This window comes from Rissa tridactyla, chromosome 1 (genome assembly GCF_028500815.1).
Source record: "Rissa tridactyla isolate bRisTri1 chromosome 1, bRisTri1.patW.cur.20221130, whole genome shotgun sequence".
Lineage (NCBI taxonomy): Eukaryota > Metazoa > Chordata > Aves > Charadriiformes > Laridae > Rissa > Rissa tridactyla.
Genome location: NC_071466.1, coordinates 138,229,286 through 138,254,049, shown reverse-complemented (window position 1 = coordinate 138,254,049; position 24,764 = coordinate 138,229,286). Strand labels below are relative to the sequence as shown.

General features: G+C 40.3%; 1 protein-coding gene across 2 annotated transcripts in view; it reads right to left on the bottom strand.

The window, feature by feature from the left end:
- The window catches only part of BORCS5 (BLOC-1 related complex subunit 5), a 78,992-nt gene that overhangs the window by 13,784 nt on the left and 40,444 nt on the right, over window positions 1–24,764 (bottom strand). For both annotated transcript variants that reach the window (XR_008464486.1, XM_054188584.1), the window contains exon 3: window positions 11,782–11,939. Coding sequence is in view for 1 of the 2 variants with exons in the window: in XM_054188584.1 (XP_054044559.1) it covers window positions 11,782–11,939 (158 nt within the window). In the remaining variant the exon portion in view is untranslated. The remainder of the gene's footprint in view (window positions 1–11,781; window positions 11,940–24,764) is intronic.

The following is a 24,764-nucleotide window of genomic DNA, read 5'->3' as shown; positions in this document are numbered from 1 at the left end:
TGGTCCCTAAAAGCTATAGTAGAAACGCAATAGCATAAGATAGGCTGCTGCGCCTGTAACATCAAGATTTAACTATTTTCGGAGGCCTTGGGTTGCACAAAAGAATTCAGAATTGAAAAGAATAAGAAGGTTCATTCGTGAAATTAGCTTTTCCACCTTTATGTAAATCTTTTCCTGCACATTGTGTTATTGGACAGGATACATGTTTGTCGCTACCCTGCAGTCTGAACTCCACAGCCCACGTCTCCCTCACAGCTCCCACTCGAGCCTTCCCTGCTTGAGAGCTACCAGCATCCCTCTGCCAACTGGCAGTCCCCCAAGCTTAAGTTAGGACTGCTGTCACTAACTGTTGCTAAAAAAGGAGTCCTAAAGCTATGATGAAAACAATACCTACCTCTCACCCAGCACTAATGAACCAGTAAACTTCCAAGCACTTGAAAAAGCAGGGCCCCACTTCACAGAGGTGGGAGAAGATGGACAGCAAAGCCCAACAACCAGCAGCCATCTGGAACCTGGTGCTGTAGATGCTAAAGCCAGCTCTCCAGCTTGGATACATCTCATATCACCCATCTTGTTCTACTAGACTTTCTTTACTTACATTTCCCTCAACACCACAGCTACTTATCATCTTTCTCTCTCAAAACAGCTAAACCGTAACACGTAAGCAAGTGAAACTCAGGGCACAGTTTCACATTACACAAAATCCAATGCAACCTCAGGCTGCAGAGCAGCCGTCCCACCCCTCCTCTTCAAATTAGCTGTACGATCATGGGACCGGCTCTGCATGTAAGTTGGGGGGGGGTGAGAACAAAACAAGCTTGGTCTTCCCAGGCTCCTTTTATTTTTTCTTCAGTGGTTTGGTCTTCTGTCCCACCAGCTTACAGTCACAGAAGCGACAGGACCATCATGTGAAGAGAAGGACCATCTCTCGTACTGTACGTGCTCCTGGATCCTAACTCAGCATTTGCTGCTGCTGTGTCAGACTTTTAAATACGCAACAAGATTCTTGGGGGGGTGTATCTGATTTTATCCCTAAGATTTCTAAAACGGCACCAAGAAAAGGTTATAGTAATTTGTATCTCATTGACTGTAACAAGTAAGAATACTTTTTTTAGATCTTTCAATTGCTGCTTTCATAGAACAATCTACATCCATCTAAAAAGACTAAAAAATGTTGTGTTACATTCAAGCATTAGAAATGCTTCCATAGCTCTCCTAAATGACAAAATTTAAGAAAAATAAGTAACAAAAAAGCACCCAGACAATACATAAGATAAAAATGACCCTGTGTATAAAACGTCCTCACAAAACCTCTCTTTTGTGGAGTACAACTCCACAGAAATGGATCAGAAACTCCTAGCCTGTCTTTAATTAGCTGTTCCTAGAGAAAGAAAAATCTGTATCTGGTACAGAGTGATCTATTGCCTAAATAATAACTTGCACAACTGTGTTTCAGACTACCTAATAATTCTGCTACATAACACGGCCTTCAATTCCCTCATTTCCCAGTTTTACACTGCTGCTACATTACTCATTCAGAATACTCCTGCATCCAGCCAGAGCCTGAATATTGTAGGACAACAGCACTTGCAAATGTTATTTAGCCTTAGGGTTTCAGTACTTTTAATACGTCAGAATGACTAGCTTTAAGCAAGTCGGTTTTCCTATCAAGAATAAGCTTCGATTTGAAAAGAGATGACCACTATCATTTATGAGATGTTTCCTCAGAAAACACCACCGTCTTCATTTCAGAATAAAAAGCTGCTATCTAAAATAGACAGCATCATTACATTTGCAAGCCATCTGATCTAATGATATTATTCTCAGCTTCACACTTGGGACCTGACAGCTGTAGGTCTTCTTTTCCAGATGTCCTACAGAAGGTCTTTCAAAATTTTTCAAAAGGGGATGCTAACCTTTGACATATTCAGTCAGGGTTAGACAAACAAAAAGAAAGTGTTTTCTAGAAGAGAACACTACTTAAGTAAGAAAAGGCTCTTAGTTCTTTTCCAGGGAACGCAAAGGAGCTGAGTTTTAACCATTTCCTACAGTTTGTGAAGTGGTAAAAGGATTATCTAGGACTCCCTCTTTTTTTTGTCTGGGGAATTGCAGACAAAGATGGATTCGAGCACCCCGCTGCACTTACACAGCCACTCGAACACATCTGGTTGCATCAGACCCATCCCCCATGTGCTGTGCAGATGGCCTGTATACACGCAAGACGGCTGAAGTGTGAGATGTGCAGGGGCACAAGCCCAGCAGCCAGGAATCAGGGATTTCTGGATGTCTAACATGCCAGATGAAGTTTTTGCTCTTTCCCTGACAGCCACAGTTCTCATATGGAAGTCCAAATCAACTTCTTCTCACCAGGGAAACTCAAAGGTATGTCAGTTCCAACAATGTTAGCCATTAATACTGTGAAAAATTTGTGAAAGATCTTTTTGTAGCTCTGCATCAGCTCTTCCATGTTCAACCAGAAACTGAAATGAGCCAAGTACATGCCTGTGATGATGAGAAGGGGAGGATCTACTCCTTCATTCCCAGAAGAGCTACTTTCAAGACTAACTCCACCATACTTCTACACAGTGCTGAAGCTCAAATGTCCAGCGCTCTTCTGGAGGCCACGTCTGGTAGTAAGTCTTTGGCTTCAGGAAAGCCTCAAGAAAATCTTGAGCACTGTAGATCATTTCCATAGCAAGGTCTTCTGAGGCTATAGACTATTGTTTAAAATATGACAACAAGGGTACATACCACCACCAACACTCAATGATTCAGTAAATTTAATGAGTGAGTAGCGGTAACTAATCCACCCTGCGCATCCGTTTTTACTGTATTGAGCCACAGCAGCCTCAAGTTTCACAGAAGGCAGAGTATTTCTCTCTCCTTGTTCATGTCTACAAATGGATCTCTAGCAAAAACTGATTAAAAGCAAGACGACATTTGAAAAAAACGCCTGACAGGAGAACTTATAATTGAAAAGTAGTTCTTCTTCAGTTCCCATGTATCTTAGATTAGGCATAAGCAAGAATTAAATTCTATGGACTGGATGAAGCACAAGGTAAGGCTATGACCCAAAAATCCTTTCTAACTTTAAAAAGTCTTATAAATTCTTTGACAATTCTTTGCTGTTGTGTTGATTTTTTTTTTTTTAACAACAACTACCTGAGCACCTTTTTCAGCTGAAATACATCTGATTGATTTGGGATTTTATCTTTCAGATAATTTGCCAGTCCCAGCAATTGCTCTTCAAATACATTGCTTTCTCTTCTGGTAAAAAAAAAAAAATTAAAAAAAAATGTTATTTCTTGTTCACTACACCACAGTTTGGCACAGTTCATACACTTGATTACAGGGTATTCTAATATACTATAATTCAGCATTTTATCCAGGCTTCCAGAGGTAGATGACACATCCAGTCAGGAACAACACCCACACGAATTAATAACTAGTAAATGATACGTTTCATACCTCTAGAGCAGTGTTGAAATAATGGCTAATAATGTTCTCATATAGAAACATTCATGCCCCAATGGCACAGAAACATTAAGGAAACCCTACCCTTCATAAAAAGCAAGATGGACAGATTACTTGCACTAAGGCTTTGTAATACTTTGAACATGAAGTCATCGCTGCAGATCACATCTGATTGTTATCAGAATGCTAATTATAGGGCTGCTAACACAAGGTCAACCCGGCTCCCCCAGCCTACCACCAAGCATCTTTAAGTCATCGGTGCAACTTCAAATATTTGCAAATAATACTGGCTAACCTATCTAAAATGAACGTCAACTGCTGAGCAGGCTTTTAGCTAACATTCCTGACACCTCTTCTCCTCTCCAGCCTCCCCCCCCCATTTCTCACTTAAAGGTAGAGTTGACACCTTGAAAATTTCAATTCAACATTGAAACAGAAGGTAATTGTTAGGAATGAAAGCCTGTAAAGTGACTTTTCTGTATCAACACAATCCAGCAGGGAGGGAGAAGACCATTTTCAATCTATATTAACCCCAGACTTACTTAGAAAGAGAAATCATACCATTTTTGGTCTTTATTTGACTAAACCAAACAAGTACAGCTTTTCCAGTTTCCTCCCCAAGGTTCTCCACTCCCCAGCCATCCTTATAACCCTTCTGTTGTACTATAAACTCACCTTTCCTGAACATAATGAGAACTGCGCACTGTGTGTCAGACGAGATCTTCTCACAGCCTTGTGCAATACAATTAATATGTTCCTGTTTCTCATGGGAGCACCTTTTGTGATACAGCCGAGGCTGATACGTGCTTTCTTCATATCTCAAATCTGTTTCATGCCCAAATTCAATATCAAGTCTGCTGACTCTAGAATGGGCTTCAATCCTTCTTATTCCTATTTGAAGATCTACAACACTGAGGGGGGTGTGTTGGGGGGATGAGGGTGGTGGTGTTGCGTTTGGTTGTTGTTGTTTGAGGTTTTTTCCACCTGGAGAAAAAAGGCTAGAATAAGAAACCAAATTTCCTAGTTTAAACAAGCTGTGAGAAGAAACTGAATTCTATTCCTTCTGGTACCCGATTATCATAAACTCCACGCACTAATCCTGATGAAAACATTCATTTAAGGCTTAGCATAACTAGACTTCCAATCTTCAGTGCCAGTCTCTTAAGCACTTAAGTTCTATAATAATACAAACGTTTCTGACTGCTAGGTGCTTGTTTAAGTTTAATTTCCTACTCTTTCATGGAAATTTGGTGGTGGAAAGAATTACAGTTTAGATTTTTTCGCAGAAGGCCGTAAGAAACCAAAGCGCAAGAGAAGGTAACATGCTGGAACTGATTTCACACATATATTCTAGGAGGGAGGGACTGGTCTTTTTTATGACACTAAATGAAGCAGTGCATGTTAACACAACAGATTTCAGGCTGTCACAAGTGCAAACAATCTTTCCTCTTCCTTAATAACTGCTAGATCACTTCATAAAGTTCATGTACAACAGAGCATTGGCCATCTGCCTCGGACATACACAGCAAGACATTCATTCCATTTATTAAAGTAACAACTGTGAAGCTTTTTCAAAAGCAGTTTCCCATTTTGATGCTGGCTGGTTAAGACATCACCCCACCATTCAAGAATTCAAGCTACTTGCACACCAGGCTAGAGAAAAACGAGCAAGATCAACCAGAGGACATGAAGGTAGTTTCCAGCTTAACAACCCTGCGCATTTATTTCTGCATGATGGTGCCTGTTAAGATTGCAAACTTTATACATAACACTTGATCACAGAAGGGAGAAGAAATAAAGAGCCTGATAGATTGCCACAGTCCTCATCAATCTCATAGTTCCAAGATGCCAAAGACTATATTTAAGGTACTGATTTTTTTCACAGAACACTGTGTTCCCTAGGTTTTCTAGGTAGGCACAGCAGCATGGCATTAAATCCCTCGAAAACACCAGTGGCATTTCAACCCAGGTTCTTACCCATTTCAGAAATATTGCATCCCAAGGAATTATCAGGCCTCTTTCCCTGGATTTGGGGCATTGTTAGTTTAAGTCTGTGAACCAAAAGGCTCACTTCTGCTTGCAAATTAACATGGCCTCATTGAGAAAGTCTTTGTGAGTTTGTGTCAAAACTAAACACATCTCCATTTCTGCCAGGCTTTGTTTAACAGGTTTACTTTTGATTCTCTGAGCCCTTGCCTTTAATGGGATGAAAGGTAACTTAGTGATCTGTTCCATATGAGCACGTGGACCTTGAAACAAAGACCTAAAGTTAAAGAAGCACTTTGGACTTGGTAAGGTCATTCATATTTTGCTGACCTACTTCAGTTTAGTCAGAAGGTGCATCATTCTCAGGGCATGTCTGCTGAAAACAGGTTTCACAAGTAGTTTCAGAAACTCAGCTCTGATACGACCTACAGGGAAACCATAACTAACAGGAATGGCAACAAACATCTCAGCAGAGTACTGAAACAAACAAAACCAAAGGCCAAGCAAAAAACACCTGCACAAAACTTCCCCTTCATTTGAGTCCATTCTCTGAAGGGACACTGGTCAACTGTTACTGGAGCGTGGGATGAACCCCAGACACTCCAAATCTTTCTGCTCAGAGAGGAATAGAGCTAAGACTCTGCTGCATCACCCAGTAGAAACTACGTGTGCTTGCAGCAGATATGCACCCCGAGTCTAACTGCAGCCTTGGTTAATGGGATCCTGCACTGCATCAACCTAGTCCCCAGCCTGAGGACCATCCTTCCGAGGTTTCTGGCCTAGGATTCATTCATTCCTGGTGAAGGAACAGCTTCCTGCATTTAGAGAGCTTTTTCCCTTTATCACTGCCTTCAAGGTACCACGTCCTTTAACTTCCACCAGGGAATATCAAACCTCTACAAGCTTTTCCCTACCACTGCCAACCCTCCCATGTCTAACAAGAGGGGTTAGAAGCCACAGGTCCTGCCCAGAGCAAATCCATCCTTCCCTCTGGGTGAAACAAAATTGCGTTGATGACCTCTGCAGACCACATTCCCCAGCACATTATGCCACCAGGTGACAGGTCTCTTCAATAAAACAAACACTCAATGTCACAGAAACAACCTAGTTGCAATAAAGGTCAAAAGGGCATAAGGCATTCACAAAAAATAAACTGAAATTCCTAAATCCTCAAATTGTTAGACATGTTTTGCTTCACACATGTGGTGACATGAATAGCTGAATCACAATTTATGAGTCTTAAATACACGGGATAAGCTACAATGTGCTTCTATATAGCGCTTGTGTAAAAAAGTGTCTCTCTTGTTAGTCTGTCAAATGCACTAGACGAGATGCTAATAGAAAATAATGATTTAACTCCTATCCATAATTTTGAACAGCTGAAATATTAGGAGCTGTGGTCTATGTGTGGCTTCAAAAGTTATTTACTTGCCAAATACTAAGGGATGTATTTCTGGACGTTGTGACTACATACTAGAGAAGACCATTACAATTACTTTTTGCAGCAAGTTAGTAAAGGGAAAAAAATAAAAATCCAATACACATCTTATTCTGGAATATATGTTTAAAATAATAAGCTATTCCCATAGAGGAATTTATAGGTATGAAACAAGCCATACACTAATTTGCTATACGGCAAACCAAGTACTGATATTAATGCCTGCCTGGATGAAAGTTGTTTAACTATTAAGAACAGTTAAGAATATAAAAGTAATGTTTATTAGATTTGAAAATTGAGGGGGGAGGGGGAAGGGTTGTCCCCGCAGGTGTGCACAAGCTTAGACTGAAATATTTTTAATTTCATTTTGTATTGTAAAAAGTGTTCTGTTTTCAAGATCATTGTCAGCCTGGGACTCCTATGGTAATAAAAGCTACAGATAACACCACATCGATATTTCGTTTTAGGGCAAAGCATAAGAGCCCTCCCAATAATCCACTTTCAAGTACATTTTAAGCACAGTTTATCTAGGAACTACATTTGCCTTTAAGGGTACATAGGATACTTCAAGTAGCACATCTCCTTTGCCAATACTGGAAGTCTAGTAAGATATGGCGAAGATCTTTTCATTCAAAGCTTCTTTGAAAGGAGCTTAGGTGGCTTTCAGCTTCCCCTTTTGCTTTCATAAAAAGCAGGTAGGCCTAAACGTTCAAGTGTGACTAGTAATTTTTGGATACTTGGCTTTGGGTATTTTGAAATATGTGATTTTTTGAGAAGCTTAGCATCTCGTGCATGGAAAATAGTCTTTTCTTAAGACACTGAAACTACACAGTTTTGGAGGTACACAAAACCATGGGCCCTTTCTGAAAATTCAGCTCTGTTCCCCAGCCTTTACCTATTCTACTTGCTTCCCATTCCCTGTTATTCACCATCCCCTATCAGATGACTCTCCAGATTCTCTCTCTGCCACCCAAAACAGATATCCTCCACTGATAAGGTCTTAATGTAAAGTAGCTCTCTCCCTGCCTTGTTTCCTTCTTTCCCCCAAGTCATACCTTTTATTTAGTGCTGGTCAGTGTTTGCCTTCAAACCAATCTTGACAGAAACCCTGCATTTTACAGATCACAAAACTGAGGCAGACACTCGTGGCGAAGAGAACACATGCAGCTCTCATAAACCCAACAGCAGCTGGAGTTGCTCAAAACTTCGAACTACTTATAATGCAGATCTACAGCACTGTCATGGCAGAGCCAGATGTGGGATGCAGCAAGTTAAGACCTCCCATCTACAGCCAGGACCCTAAACCCACCCCAGAAACAAAGGAAAAACATTGTAGTTGAGCTCTTTTGTCCTCATACTGATAGATGGTAAATTTTTTTTTTTTTTTTTTTTTTTTTTTTTTTTTTTTTTTACATACAACACCCAAGAATAGGAAGACCAAGACTGTTTGATCCCTGCTTAGCAAGTCATGGTTCACCCATGCGATTTTAAGCCTGAAATATCACATTCTCCGTAAAGCACATTGTCAACTCCATCCCCAGCATTAAACACACTGTGGCAAAAGCTCCAAGGTGCACGGAAGATCAGTTTAACCTATTAACTAGCTCAAATTGCCTTTTATAACATGTTATCCACTGGGTTTTAAAGATTACCTTTTTCCTAGCGTACACATATAACAAGCTCATGTGTGTCCATCAGTAGACAGACTAGATCCCGTTCCCAGACCCATCTGAGCAGAATGCCCCCAGAAGTTAATAATGTGGTGATTCATCCAATAAGCTAAGAATTTTCGTCCTACAAAATACCACAGCATAGACAAATTACCCAGAAAATGCTGCACACAGGCTTTTTTCTTGAAAACTGTCACATTTTGTGAGGTGCCATAACCCTGGATTAACATGTACATAAATCCTAAATTGCTGTTCTGTTGTTTTTCAAAATGATAAGGAGAAAAATTTAAAAGAAATCCCAAATATTTCAGTGGTCTTGGAATTAATGCAGTATTGCAACAGATGGTGAGTCAATTGCCAAAAATTAATATGAAACATAATACTTAATGTGTAGTGGTTATTTTGCCCTAAAAAGATGCAAGCACATTCTTTTTTTTGGCAGTGAAGACAAAGCCTATTGTCATAAAAATCAATCCCTTCCAAAACCAACAGTTACAGTACGAGTAAGTGTAACTGCTGAAGAGAGGCAGTTGAGTCAACTACTTTCAATCACATCTTCAATTCTTTCCCCTTAAGCAAACGCTGTGGTAAACGGATTTCTTCTTGAGAGAGAACAGTCACAGCAACCTGGAAGCTTCACAGGTTCTACATATAGAAGGAGATACGGATCCAGCCAACACACTGCAAAGAAATTCTGGCTAACCTGGGCAATGGGATGGAGAGCAAAGCTAGACTGTTTTGGTCCCCAAAGTAAGAGAACGCACAGACGGGTCTACTTAGATCTGCAGTAACTACTGTCATGCCATGTTTTCGTTTGCCTTCGCTTCTTCTCTTTCCTACTAAGAACCATTTTAATTCAGATTGTGCGCTGATTTAAAAACCACCAGAGTCAATTATGAGTTATCGAGGACCAATAAATTTACAACAGTACTTCTGAGGAAACTTCTGGCCACACAGACAATAAGCAAAAGATATTTGCCCTGGGACATATTGTCAAGGGAAGACTAAAAAAAATCCTAGCTGCAGGCAGTATGACTGTGGCATACTATGCAACAGGAGTATTACTGCACTGAGTACAGTCGGTGACAGTCTGAAAAGTGACCATAGCTCAGACAAATCGTAGGAAATCGGGGACTGAAGCTCACCAGCGTTTTGTAGGAAAGCTAAAAGCATCAGTCACTTGATAAGTCTGTTATCAGAAGAAAAACACTTCAATGCTTACAGTGTTAAAGAAAGGAAAAGGGAAATACTGACTACTAAAATGAGGATAAAAGAATTTACTGTCCGGCTTATGCACACATTATGTTTTTCACAGTACACTTCATTTTCATTTTTGCTCTTTACCAACGGTCAAAGCTTTGTCTACATGGCGAAACTAAATCATTGCTGACAAATGGGTGCAGCCAAATGCAATTTCCTTTGTCTACACTTGTAACGAGAGACATACCCTGCTCTAGTTCAGCTGCACCCCTTGTTGTCAACGACTGTCAACAGCGGTTCGATTTAGTGCACCAAGGAGAGCCCAAACAATTGGGAAAGAATGATTTAAGCGGAGTGGGTCCCACCCGGCTCCTCCAGAACACACACGCCGAACAGCCAACGCAAGAAAAACATTTAAAAATTATTAGGAAAATGAACAGTAAAAGCCCACCAGATCTGGCAGAGGGACTGAAAGCATCTGAAGTTACTTAAGTGTTGTGAGCAAAAAAACCCCCAACCCAACCAACTTGTCATTTGCTTGACTTACAGAGTCGCCTGTTCCTCCTTCCCTTTGTCAGAGAGGAGTCTGCGATAAAGCAGCTACTGACGGTATCATTGTTTTATTTACATGAAAAAAAATCATAAGCCTTACGAACTGGAAGAAAACACCACCATAGCTAATTTGAAAAGGACTCTGCCACTTGCCCTGTAGAAGGCAAATCCAACTAATGCAGATTGCACTGGTGCCATCTACTATGACTTTAAATCATGTCGATATTCCCTCTCACACTTTAACAGCCAAAAAAATTCCAGTCTGCTTGGATTAATGCAGTACACTGTCATTAGGCTGGCAATTAAATCCCATTTCTGAGATTGTGTGATCTGAGTCACCAACATCTGCAAATATCTTTACATCTTGTGTAATAGCTGGCCTCAGATCTTGATACACGAAAGTAAAAAGGCCTTTTTAATGGCTCCCACGTTATTTTGGACTTACAACTTCATGATGACAGCAGCTTCTCAAAACAGCCAATGAATCAAATTTATTATCCAGTTTGTCATGTGGGATTTTCTTAACTCTAAGCCAACAGAGCAACAACGAATCAAGGTCATTACTTATATTGCACGAATAAAAATTAACCACCTGTTCAAAAATTTTTCTTTTGACATTGAAAAGTATTTGTTCTCACAGACTTTTGGCACATGAAGCATTCACCAGTTCTTCTACACATCTGAGAGTATGGAGAAAACACTCTCAAACAGCATCTCCTATTGTGCCAGTCTGTCTGGACTTAAAAAAAAAAAAAAAAAAAAATCCGTCAGCCATCCAACTGCCTCCAACATCAGTACTCACACATGAGAAAGACAATCCAATTGCCGGATGCTCACCCCAGGAATTAATTTCCTCCCCAACAGTATCGTTGGATATTTAAGGCCAATCAGCAATTTTCAAATGATGGTTTAGTGGTAAAAGCAGCAGCGCGGGAAGATCTTTTTGCCATACAGATCAGAAGAGAGACAGCATGTTATGGGCTTTGAAAACATAGTCTAGCTCTACAAATTCATTGAAGAAAGAATACTACCTTCTCCAACCACAGAAGATGTTAAGGTAACCTTTTCTTTCCTTAACGTAGAGCCTAACCACAAGGCATAGTAAAATGTATGCTATAGAGATCTAAACAAGGAATGTTACCTTTAAAAATTCCAGTCATCTTTTACTTCTTCAACAGCTACTTGCAGTACCTGCCATACCAGAGGAAGAGCCACTGTTTACGGCCAGGAATCATAGGGCATAACCAATAATCACACCACCTAACAGTAACCACAATGAAAGACAGGAAACTTTGCTCGAATTGTACACCCACAAAGTTTCCCTACAGGGTTTACTTTGAAGTGGACTGCTGCAAGTGACCCATGGTCATCTACGGCAAGGACCTCCATTCACAGCACAAGATGGCCAAGCCAATGCCCCAAGCCCTTCTCCACCAGAAGTGGGCATGCTGCAGGCAGTACCTCCTTGATCCGCTTCACGAGCGCGTTCTGATCAAAGGCAACGGCTTCTGCACACTGGTGAAGATGATCTTGGTACCGGAGACACAGCTGCAGCACCTGCTGGGGGTCCAGCTTTTCCAGTTTGGTGTTGGTCGGAGAGGTCTGCCCACTGAGGAGTCCTACAAGGCAAGGGAAGGACCAGAGTTAATCTGACTGTTCATATAACTAGTTGAGCTGCAAGCTGAGAGGCAGCAGAACAAACCCAGAAGAAAAGCTTTAAGGGGTAATGAAAAACTAATTCAGGCTCTTAGGATACTGAATAGACTTCAGCAATGAAATAGTCCAGTGAAGGCTAAAAGAAGGAAGGGCATGGATTGAAGATTTATGGATGTTTAGGAAAGCACAGTTTGCCACACAGCTTAGCCCTCCTTGACAGAACTTAAGCACAGGCTCTAAATGCAGGCCCGCAACACATCAGCTTGGTTTTCATCAATAAGCTGTATACAGTGAGTCCTGTTTTGTCTCCTCCACAAACAATCCTAAACTGTGAAAAATGAATCCTCTCCTCATTTATGTATGCCAGAAGGGGAAGGAGTTGAGATCTGCATTCCCACATGGGCATGGGATTCAAACAATTTTCACTGGAATCATGCTGTCAAAACCAGAGCTCTAAAAATTCACTGGTCCCCCAAAACAAACCTGAATAAAAAATGACCCAAGTTAAATTATTAGGGGTGAAATGTCTGTAATTTGCCTACCTTGCGTTTTTTAAAGCTTCAGAACCTTTTCATCTTCTAAGATTTTTCTGTACAATTTCAAAGACTAGAAATATACTCTTTCTTTTTTAATATGTAATTAAGATCCTTACCTACGCACATGACCAAGTTTCACAAAAAGCTCACAAAAAAAAAAAAAGGTATAAACTTAAAATTGGGACACTGGTAGAATCCAGAGGAGAAAATTGTCCAGAGACATTTCCCCTGCCCATTCTTTCTTGCCCACAAAGCACAATTTGAGAACCTCTGCTGAGCTCAAGCATATGTGTTGCCATACTGACTGCTTTCCCCAAAGCTGCTGGAAAAAATGATGCTAAACTCTAAGGACATGCTTTTTTTTTTTTTTTTTGCTATTTTGTTTACTTACTCTCATTTAATTTTCCTTCAGCATTAGAACAACTTTTTTCTTGTGGGGCACCATGTGACAAACAGCACATACGCACAACCTGCTTTTCCCAAAACATCCGTCAAGCTATGTAAACTGAATTTAGTGACTGCATGCATGTGCCCATTGTGACTCTCAGTTTACAGACAGGAAAAGATATTAAAACAGCAAATGTAAGCAAGTATCACACTAGACAATTAAAAAGTAATAAATGCCAGCTATTTGGATTGAAAAAGTTCTAAGAATGTACCTCAGTGGGAAATGGAAACTATTTTGGATGGCCTCCATGCCTATTGGAAGCTACAACTGGTGACATAGAGTTCTTGCCAAAACACAAGAATAAGATAGAAACCAAGACTTAAGTCAGAAGCATCTCACGAATTTGAGAAAGTTAAATGTCTTTGAAAACGTTTGCAGACAGAAATGAAAACAAAACTATGACAGCAACTTCATCAGATACGATGAATTAGGTTTACTTTTCATCAACACTCAACATTTTATTCTCTCAGGACGCTCTCAATTACCCTTCACGCAAAACCTTTTCTTTCCTCATCGTAAGAGGAAGAAAAAGATAATTTTGTTTTACTGACTTGTTGCCCACTACAACTGCGCTGCCTGAGTCAAGAGGTCAGGAGAGGAAACAGACACTTCACCATTTAGCCTCAAAACCCTGTATTAGCAGTAGTCAAATTATTTTTTGTGGTTTAGAAAGAATCATCTCAAACAAAATCTTGGGTCCAGCAATATCAACTGCAAATCTTTCAAGCCTACTTTCAGCTGAAGTGCAAAACTTCAACAGGAGCAAATCCACTGAAGGAAATAAGGCTTTTTTAAAATTTGTATGTTACATGTTCTAGTGCTTCATCAGTTCGTTAATTCTGATCGTCTATAAAAATTATCTTGTCAGGGTAAATGTTCCAATAATGTTGTCAACTTTTAATATGTTGAATGTTCACATAGGAATGAAGAGTTCATCGTGCACCTGAGGCAGTTATCCTGTTTCTGCACTGATCAAATACATGATGCTATCAACCAACTAATTTTCTTTTATTACTAATCTCTCACCAACTTCAAGAGAAGGAAGAAAATTAGACTCTATTTAAGAGATTTAATTAACATGAAGAGTGTATTTTGGCCAGCTTATGCTGCTTATGAGAATTTTGAAGCAGAATAGGCCAAGGACTGTAAAACGAGCTATAAAGGAACATGCTACTCAAACTTATCTAATTTTCTTACAACCTTGTACAGGTTACATAATGCTAAATGCAAAAATTAATAAACTCTAAGGAGCCTCTAATTCACTATCCAGAAAAACAAAAGCTCAAGTGAAGTGAGACATTAACTGTTCAGCTGGAATTCCTTCATAAGAAGGCAGAGGTGGAAATAGAATCCTGTACAAATGTTTGGAGTAGCAATAAAAAACAGACAGCACATGATGCTTAAAGACAGGCTATGGCATTATTTTGGGTGGTGCCAAAGCAACTAGCTTCTCCAAAGAACTCTGGGCTGACAATGCCAGAGAACAATTTAGCTTAGAGTTTCAACCTGCAAGAAAGGAAAAAGTAGAATGAATAACAGCATGAAAAGACCATGCAGCCTTCCACCTGGCATAAATTCTCATTGTCAAAGAAGCCGGTCCACCATTTTTTGTTGTTCACAGTAACGACTTACTACCCACACTATACATTTTCTTAACATCCCCCTCTCATGAGACCCCACCTGGAGTACAGCATCCGGCACAAGAAGGACATGGACATGTTAGAGCAGGTGCAGAGGAGGGCCACAAAAATGGTCAAAGGGATGGAGCACCTCTCCTATGAAGACAGGCTGAGAGAGTTGGGGTTGTTCAGCCTGAAGAAGAGAAGGGTCTGGAGGGACCATATTGTGGCCTTTGAGCACTTAAAGGGGGCTTGTAAGAAGAGACAGAGACTTTTTACCAGGGCCTGTAAGTGACAGGACAAGGGGCAACGGTTTTAAACTGAAAGAGGGTAGGCTTAGATTGGACATAAGGAAGAAATTTTTTACAGTGAGGGTGGTGAGACACTGGAACAGGTTGCCCAGAGAAGCTGTGGATTCCCCATCCCTGGAAGTGTTAAGGCTGGGTGGGACTTTGAGCAACTTGATCTAGTTGAAGATGTCCCTACCCATGGCAGGGGTGTTGGACTAGATGATCTTTAAAGATCTCTTCCAACCAAAACCATTCTATGATTCTAAGTCAGTAGTTTTACTCCAAAAGAGCAGATGGCAAAAGTGAGAGAGACTGCAAAGACTCAGATCCCAGGGAGGTTTTAACAGGGAAGCCCAGGGGGTAGAAAAAGAGAGATGCAGGGCTGGAAAGGACCCCCCTGTGCCACAGAACCCAGATCTCTTCCTCCCAGCAGCAGGCAGTGACCCCAAACAGGTTTAACCTCCTCCATGAGCTCTGTACTTGAGACAGCAGCATACTTCTCTATACCCGTGAAAACCTTGAGAGCCACGGGAAAAACCCTGAACCAAAAATAAGACACGGAAAAGGGTAGGGTGTTAAAAAAGGGTGTTGCTGATGTCCTTTGTTCCTATACTAACAGGAAGTTGAGGAGATATCTAAGAGCCTCTAGCAATTCAGCACTGAGAAAGCTTCATTTTTAGAGCAGAGAGATGGTCAGCACTGCAAACCTCCAGGTATTATTAAACTCTCCTCTTGAAAACCACTGCTGCCTTCTTAAAGCCTTGTCTCACACTTTGAACTCTCCACTGAACAGGGCCTCCTTCAGTGACTGGTCTACACATGGTTTGTAAGAGGATATGAGATCATATCTATTGCAACAGAATATTCATTAGGTCACTCTTAAAATTGCCAAAAGGAGGAGAGACAGAGGTTACCGGGTTGTTCAGGCTCACTACCAAAACAGCCAGAATTTGAACCTGGTCACCAGCACATCTCAGAGAAGCTAACTGCTGAGCTACTATCTCTTCTTCAGTGAGGAAAGGATGTTCCTGTGATTTCATCTGTGTCATTATTACTTCCTGACACCCAAGAGCATGGTTCTGCTCTTAAATGGGAAGAAAACAGCATCTAAAGTTCTAATTTCTTATTAAATTGAATACTCATTTTTCAAGCTGTTGCTTCTCTTCCAAAGAAGGAAGCACACTAGGAATCATCTTTGCACTGTTTGAAACCTCGAGAAAAGACTTCTTGGCACATGAGTGATGCAACATACTCCAGTGTGATAAGGAAAGGTGGCATGGAGGACATCGTGGCTTAGGGAAAACAAAAATGGGGAAACGGGAGGACTACTGCAGAGCTTTAGCACAAGAACCAAAAATGCTTTGGCAACTGCCAAACATGCACAGTCTTGGCTATCAAATTACGCCATAAAACAAATAAGAAGACAGACCACATTATGCGCCTGACGCAACGAAGAGAAGTAAAGATTTACCACCTACTCTGGATACATCTGATCAGTAAACGGCACGCCCATGAAGGTGATAAACAGCAACTGGGACAAAGAAAGATTTACGTTTCAGCTCCTAAATGGTGTTTTAAAAAAAAAAAAAAAAAAAACAACAACCCAATACACCAAGTATGTCGTGCATAGAGAAATATCATATATCACTACAAGGCTAGCTGACCCACAGACTTGACAAATCTGTTATTGTTTCCATATTCCTTGGCAAAGCAGAGGCATGTTAAAACCATTTTCCTCCTACTTAGTCATCTCCTTGTTGGTTCCAGATCAACATACACTTCCAACAAATCACATCCTACTGAGCAGAAGAAAGCTGTTAGTTTAAAAAGCATTTTTATGACTAGAAGTGAAGTTCTTGAAAAAATGCTTTACATGCTGTACTGATTCTACATACATACAGAACATAGTAACGCGCCATAGTTATGTTCTGCTGCTTTAATGGAGAATCCTAACAACTTGAGCGCTTTCCAACCTGAAAAGTATTAATATTTCTGTTTGACTTCCACATTTTGACTTGTCAATCCCTTCTTCAACCAGTAATAGCAGACATTACAAAGAGAAAACCAATAGGTCCACAGTTGTTAATTTATTATTACAGACAGCAAAGCACATGATGCTGTGGTCTTGTTACTAAATTTTAAGGCCAGAAACAGTCACTGTCATCAGCTAACCAATCTTTCTGTGGAATATAAGAGAGGTCTTTAAAAGTAACTCCTTATTTAATCAGACCAGAAGTCTACCTTGCCCAGAATACTGCTTCCAACATTTGACAACAGAGCACATTTAGAAAACAATATCTTTATCAGCTCTTCTTCCTCTTCCACAACCTTCCTGCCTCCAGAAGTTATTAATAAAGTTGCAGGCACAAAATACTGTGCTCAGTGAAGCTATGGTACTTGAATTTCACTAATCCTTTTTGAAAGGTATACATTTATTTCCACAATATCCTGTGGCAATAAGTAAGACGCTTATTTATGCAACGCACGAAGAAAACTATTTTCGCCTGTTTTACACTTGCAGGATGTACTTTCTCCCATCGTCCTTCCAAGCTCAAGAACCCCACTGATCCGTCTCATCTCCTCCCCCACAGAAGACTTAATTTCTCCAATTACCCCTGCAACACTTTCCAACACCTCTAACATGAGGCCTGACTTCCCTCTTTAAAAGCAAAGTCAATTCTTCAACAACGTACAATGGTTACACCTCTAACAATCCAGTTGCTTCTATAATTGCTGCCCCTTTGCTGGGCCTACTGATCAGCAACACCCTTTTTAAGAGCACGCATCACAGCGTATTGTACATGTCATCACCTTTTGTCCCAAGAGCAAGGTTAAATGAAGCAACAGATTACACACCACAATTAGCAATAGCTTGTCAGCTTTACAGAGGTGTTCCCAGTTCTGGCACCTGGTTCTGGAGGTTTATTAATGTGCACATTACCATTTTTTCTAAAACCTCTTCTGTGAACCCGTCTCGTTCATCCTTGTAAAGAATGACGTACTTCTTTCACAGCAAATGCTGATTCAACTAATTGATTTTGCTTTTCTGAAATTCCTCTCTGAAGACAATCCCATGGAGTCTTCAGCATGCTTCTGGAGAATCTAAAACACTTTTATTAAGTATATACTAGTAGAAAGCTATTTTCAAGGAATTTCTCCCCTGGTCTCCTGATGATTTCCTATTTAACCTACTAGAGTTTGTGATCTTTTCTCTCCTAACACAAGTTTCTTTTTGCCTTTTTTTTTTTTTTTGTGGATATCTATTTGTCTACAGCTTCCTTCACAACTGCTTTAACTACAGTGTTTTCCCCTCTCCCACCCTTCAAAATCACCTGTGCTGCCGGCAACTTGCCTTATTTTCAGCTGTTCCCAACTTCTCCTCTTACTACCCTAATTTTTTATGAAACTCCTCTTCATAAATTTCATCCAAGACAATAAAATTTTTTCAGATCTTCTATTCCTCATTGAATTTGAGTAGACTATGGCTACTATTAATATAATAGCATTGAGTCATTTAATTTACCCTCATTAAAACAGTGTTAGTTTTAGCTTAAAAAGCACGACTGTTTTTCAAGTCTCCAAGAGTGTGTGTACACCAGAGTATTTAAAAATGATCAACCCCACAACTTGCCTCATCAAGCATTTTTAAAGCTCTTGGGTAGAAGCTACCCAGCCCGGCCAGCTTCTTAAATAAGGTCTGGCCTCAGTGGCCACAGCTTAACTATCAGAGTCGCCTTTCTTGTTGCTATTTGCATGGGGAGATTGTTTTGCCAGTACCTTCAGGCATCCTAAGTACCAAAAAAAGATCCACACAAGAAACAGATGAAATTACATCCCTAAAGACTGAGTCTTCTTTCTTGACCATTACTGCCTGCACAAGTCTGGAGGCAGCAACTTGCCATTAGCTGAGATAGAGAGCTAATTTCCATAGATTCTCCATGCAGGAGGACTTTAACACAAAATAATTGCACATGTATATGCAGCAGAATAAAAGGCATTAAAATACTTCCAAACAGATAAGGTAATCAGGTTTACAGGGCTCTTATCGACTAAATGCTTTGAATTTTAATTGTGTACTTCCTCACTCATTCTTGAAGCCTAAGAAAAGACTACATTTCCAGCAAAGCCTGAAAAGTCAAAATAGCTTTTTGGGGGGTTGTTTTGTTTTGCTGTGTGTTTTCTTTTTTTCTGTTTTCTTTCTTCTTTTTTTGTGTACAGCATCTCAGTTAAGAAACATCAAAATTTATACACTCAAATTTGGAAACCCAGGCTGCCCTTAAGAAAAGGGCATAGAATTAGTACGAGTTAACTGTAAAGAAACTGAAATAGAAAAAAAAAAAAAATAAAATCACTGCTACTCATCCAGAAATCTTTAAGCTCAAATGTGGACGACCACGTGATCTTTTTCACAGACCAGTTTATTTTCTAAAAATCTCACTGATGAAACACCTTGTAATAAAATACTTATTCATTCCAAGACAAAAGTTGCCTTTGTCGAATGTGTATTTTCAATTCTTTTGAACTTTAATGGGGGAACACAATGACTGTAGGCAAACTGAATAGCTATTATGTGAGCAAAGAACATATTTGTATTGTGACAAGGAATGTTGGCTGTAACAGCAGATTTTCTCTCTACTTTGGAGTCAGTACCATGTGATTATTTACTTCTGCATGGGTGACAGATGGGATGAAGACTCTCATCTTGTCACATCGTTTAACAGGCAACTTTTCTGACTGCAGAGCTCAAATACGGTCTCAGTATGAATACTGCACCTCGGTCTCCTAACACAGTGTAAACTATTGCCTGTAAGACATTACTCACCAAGATATATAAATCACCTCCCCTTTTGTTCCTCCACCATTTGTCTTAAAAAAAAAACCAACCCAAAACATCAAGATGACACAAGACATTCAAGCTTCTACAAAAATGTAGTTTGCTACAATTGTAAGACAAAACCCCCACACTTTCACAGATTTCCACCTATTAAGGTCACATTATTTACATTAGCAGAAATTGTGATTCAGAGGGGGGTTTTGTTGTTGTTATTATTATTACTAAAAGAGTGTTTATGATATTTCTGCTTTCCTATTGAGCCTCAGTTCTGCTTAGGACTAGATCCTGCAAAGATTTCTATACATCTATACAAAAGCTTTCTCCTGTCACATAAGGATGGCTATACATACTCAATAGTGTGCACACAATTTTTTGTGCCACTGAAGCCTGCAGCTTCTCTGATGTGATGACTTTTGCCCCATGTTTTGTATGGCCCGTACAGCAGTTAGCACAATGGCGTCTGATCATGACCAGGACTTTGAAGACTGCTGCAAAACACAAATGTCTCAGTGATGCAAAAAAAATTCTGAATTAAAATTTCCATTTGAAAAGGAGTAAAATAGAAAGAAATCAGAAACACTTCCTCATTTGGACTGTTAGAAACCTGGATGTCCACACGGAGAAAACAGTGCACCATCTGCATCTGAGATTTCAGCGTGCAGTTACTTAGATATGCCTCTCTGGAAGTACGAGACTGCCCAGTGTTACACCTTCAACAAGTTGCTAGCAGTTGCCATAAAATTGGAAACATGCCTATCAATACCCTTCTTTTGAAGCTTCAGGTAGGGAAAATGGTAGACAAGATACTCTGAAGAAAAGCACACAGCTGCACTTTGTCAACTAAAACCAGCAAAGATCCTACCCAGTCCACCTCCCCACTGATTTTTCACTTCTAGAGCACAGAAGTAATATAGAAAAAAAGTGTTTTTTTGACAACACAGTTGCAATATTGTATGGCCAGCTTCCTGCAACAGCCCCCAAAGTATAAAAATAGGCAGAAGTCTGGAAAAATGGAAGGGGTAGTTCACAGGGAAGTGAGAGATAATGGTCCTGTGTCGTGCAATAAGCTGTACTTACTCTGCAGCAACTTTTATTTTTTTAAAAAAAACAACAAACCAACAACACAAACTTCTCTCTTGGAGAGACCCAAGACTTACCATCATCTGATGGCATGCACACATGATATCCGCAGGCTACAACTGACACCATTATCCTAAGTATTCTGCAAACCAAGAGGCCAGAAGACTAACATCATTTTATAAGATGAGGAATTGAGGCACCAAGAGATTAAATGATTTATCTGAGACCACATGGAAACTGCTGTCCGTCATCCTAATGACTTCAGGGCCAGAACATCCCTCCCCTTCTCTTGCCCTCAAAATACCAAACGCCAGCAGGGCAGGCAGCAGCGGAGCCTGCTTTCCTACAGCACCGTCAGCATTGAGCACTGAGCATCAACATGGTCTCTCCCACACAGATTCTCAGACATCTAATAAAGGTTCATAAGATAACCAGAGCCAAATCAACAGCTTGTTCCCTCCAACCCCGACATACAGGCTCCACAAAAGGGAAGGTCCAACTCCCATCTTCCTTATCATGTGCCTCACCACAGCTCTTGCACAGAAAACGATTCACTTCACTAAAAACACAGCAAACTAATCCAGTGGTTTTTGTTTTCCTCTAGGGTAGCAAAAGGAATCAGAGTACCAGGAGATCAAAAACTAGAGCTAGTCCCAGGGGAGGCAGGAGAGAGGGAAGGAAAGGACAGAGGGGGACTTCTCTGTTTTAGCAACAGCCAACCGTCATTTCAGGTTTTTTATGCCTGCAAAGCATTGAGAGAGTCTCAACTTTACTTGTCCACCCATATTTCTTGAAATAATAGGACCTTAACTACCTTTTGTATCTCTCTCCAGCTGCAAAGTTTTGTTGAAGTTTACCAGTAGAAGCAAAGTTTTCTAGGCCGTAGATGGAAGAGAAAAGGGACAGCAGGAACAAATAAACTCATTTTCTCTTAAATAAAAATTTAAAAAAACCAACAGAAGTAATAAAGATTAGCCTCAAGGCAATCTTTATTTTGTTTTAGGCAAAAGTGCATGGATATTCATCCATAAGACATAGCACATACTAGCAGAAAAAAATAAAACCCACAAAAAACCAGTGTTCAGTGGTTTAGAGGAAAGTTGACATCTAAAGGTCACGTCTGAGCACAAGGGCACCCACGTGAAGTTGGGGCACGTTTGCTCTTCTACAATAACCAGCCTGTGTACACACACTAACCCCAAGTAAATTCAGTGGGGGCAGAGTACACTGTGCTGCTTTTACGAAGAGGCAAAAGCACACACAGGCAATTACTACAGCATAGCTGAAGTGCTGCAAGCCTGAGTTCACAGCCTAGTTTTCTCCATGGTAACTTATTCATAGGCCTTGTGCCTGAGACTACGTTACAGGGAAGATGATTTAAGGCAAAATGCCCAGCCGCTTCAGGCTCACAGATTACATCTACGACATGTCTGTAAATGAGGTATGCTTCTTCAACATGTAACATCTTTTATTAGATTAACTGATACTGCTGTCTGTTGGTTTTCTCCAAACTTTCAGGCACTTTCTTCAGTTCAGATGTCAATTTGAGAGTTTTCTGTTTGCAATTTATTGCCACAGCATGGCACAGAGCAAGACTGATGAACAGGCCATTTACTTAGAGATTCAGCAACTCCAAGACTTCAGTTTTCTTTTCCAGAGATGGAGAAAACTGTTTTCAAAGTGGCAGAGAAAACTTTAAAGGTAGCTTCACTGAAAGAGTTCCTTTTAGATAAGGAATAGGATCTGCTGATGAAACTTTTTATCGATGCTTTATAATTGCAAACAAAGCACAGTGCTGATTCTGGTACAACCATCATTTATATACATGAAATATATATCTGAAAGCTGCACTCTTCATGTATTTCCTTTCATTTTTGTATCATCACAAAAAAGCAGACACCTGTGATATTTTCTTCCACTTTTCTCACAGGGAATTTCTGTATCGGACCAAAATACAGTCAAGTGTTAGACTTAGAATCATTCACTTCTGTTCTGGCAAACAATATATCCTCAATTACAAATGCAGCCTCAAACCTTAAGAGCTTGAGTGAAGGTGTATTGCCATAGTAAAAATAACATCATGGCCAAGAGTTATGGCTATGTCATGGCCTTTGTCCAGTTTTCCAAGAGCGCTATCTAAAATCCACATTAAAGAAGCACTGTCCAAAATATACTACTGACACTTTCTGGCCACAGGTACTAGGAATTTCTCTCTACAATGTGCATTCAGGAAAATATAGCGAAGAACAAGAATCATTTGTAAATGCAACAGGGTTGACATCTTCTGCTTTATCTTTTCTCACATGCGACCCAACTTACCACTCAGCCATTTTTCTAGCAACGTGGGCTGCCATTTCACATCCAAATCTTAATTTGGATAATACTTATTCCTTCTCTGAAGGCTTTACCAGCATGACTTGGAATGGCTCCACTACTCAGGAGTAGCAAAGTCCAAGGGGGGCTGATGAAACTTTTTTAAATGATAAACCCATCGTACGTAGCTCATACATCATATACTTCACAGTATCACACACACATATTAACTTCACAGAAATTAAATAACTGCTTCTTACTGGACTATTTTGTTTATTACGGTAAGTGCTTATCTACTAGCAAGTCCAACTGAGTAAAGGAGAGAGGGTCTATCCACTGCATTTCTCCTGTTCAAGGAAGCAAGGAAGCATCGCTTCAGGAACCTGGATGCCCTCAGACAATTAAACTTCTTTCTTTGGCAACCACACTGCCCAAACAGCACAAAATTATTCAGGAAGAGCTATTTTCTATTTAAATGATCTACCATCTGACATTTCTTCTGTGAACGCCTGTTGCTGAAGTCTGAACCAACACTTTCATCCCTGTCCTAGCTCTCCAACTTGTATTTAAATATTTGGGGTTTGTTCCTACCTTCCTAATTCAAGTTGGCCAAACTCAAGCGCTGATGTACTTTTCTGTCTCTTTGATTCTTTTCCCGCATCCATTAGAACCCATTTTAGAAGTAACTCAAGGGATATAATGGATGTGACTTTCCCAGCAGTATCGGTATCTAAATAGCTATTACTGTTCCCAGCAGAAAGGTATTTTCCGTGGCCAGATGGAAACATGGAGCAGGCGTGAAATTATAACAACTAAATTTAGGATATTGAAATTACTCAAAGGTGAAGTTGGGGAGAGAAGGAAGAGACAATGCACACACTGTTTACTTTTGACAGTGTGTTTAAAAAACTAATCACTCAGCTTTGCAAGGCTTATTAGGGTACCTAAAACATTCAACAGTTACACAGAAGTAAGTGGCCTGCTATGCTCTGTATTACCTCCACATTTATCATCTCCTGTCAAATACTGTCAAGTGGCAAAGTGCCTTGAAGAAAGACAAAGCACAATAAGGAATCCCTAGCATGAAGTGTTTTAAAATCCCCAGGGGGGGAAATCAAGCAAATTGCACCTCCTCTGTAGTAGACAGTTTACATTCCCTTTGCACTTCAGTAAATAAACTCACTAGTAAAATATCATGAAAGAGGATCATCTTACTGTTAAAATAAGCTGCTACTTAAGCAAGCTTTGAATACCTAATGACAACATTTGTGTGATCATGTCCTTATAGGTAACGGTAATCTAGGAGTACCTCTTTTATCAGTTACAACAAGTAATGGCACAGGGTTAACGAGCCTGGGAGCTTCTTGAGCCCTGGCTCCCCACGCTGGAAGACAATGACTCGAGTCCCAGCGTGGCCATCAGCCCGGGGAGACACATCTCGGAGCCAGCCCCCGACAACTTCCACATTCCAGCTCTGCCAAGCACATGCGTCACTCCCTCTGCGGTTACAGATACCCAGAATATAACAATATATTTCTCCCTCCACTTAACCCCCATCCCCCCCAAATGGTGCAGCTGTAAAAACATCCCCTCCCTCCCCCCCCCCCCTTTTTTTTTTTAATATACAGTCTGCTGATGGTGTGCTCACACTTAGCACGAACCTATTTC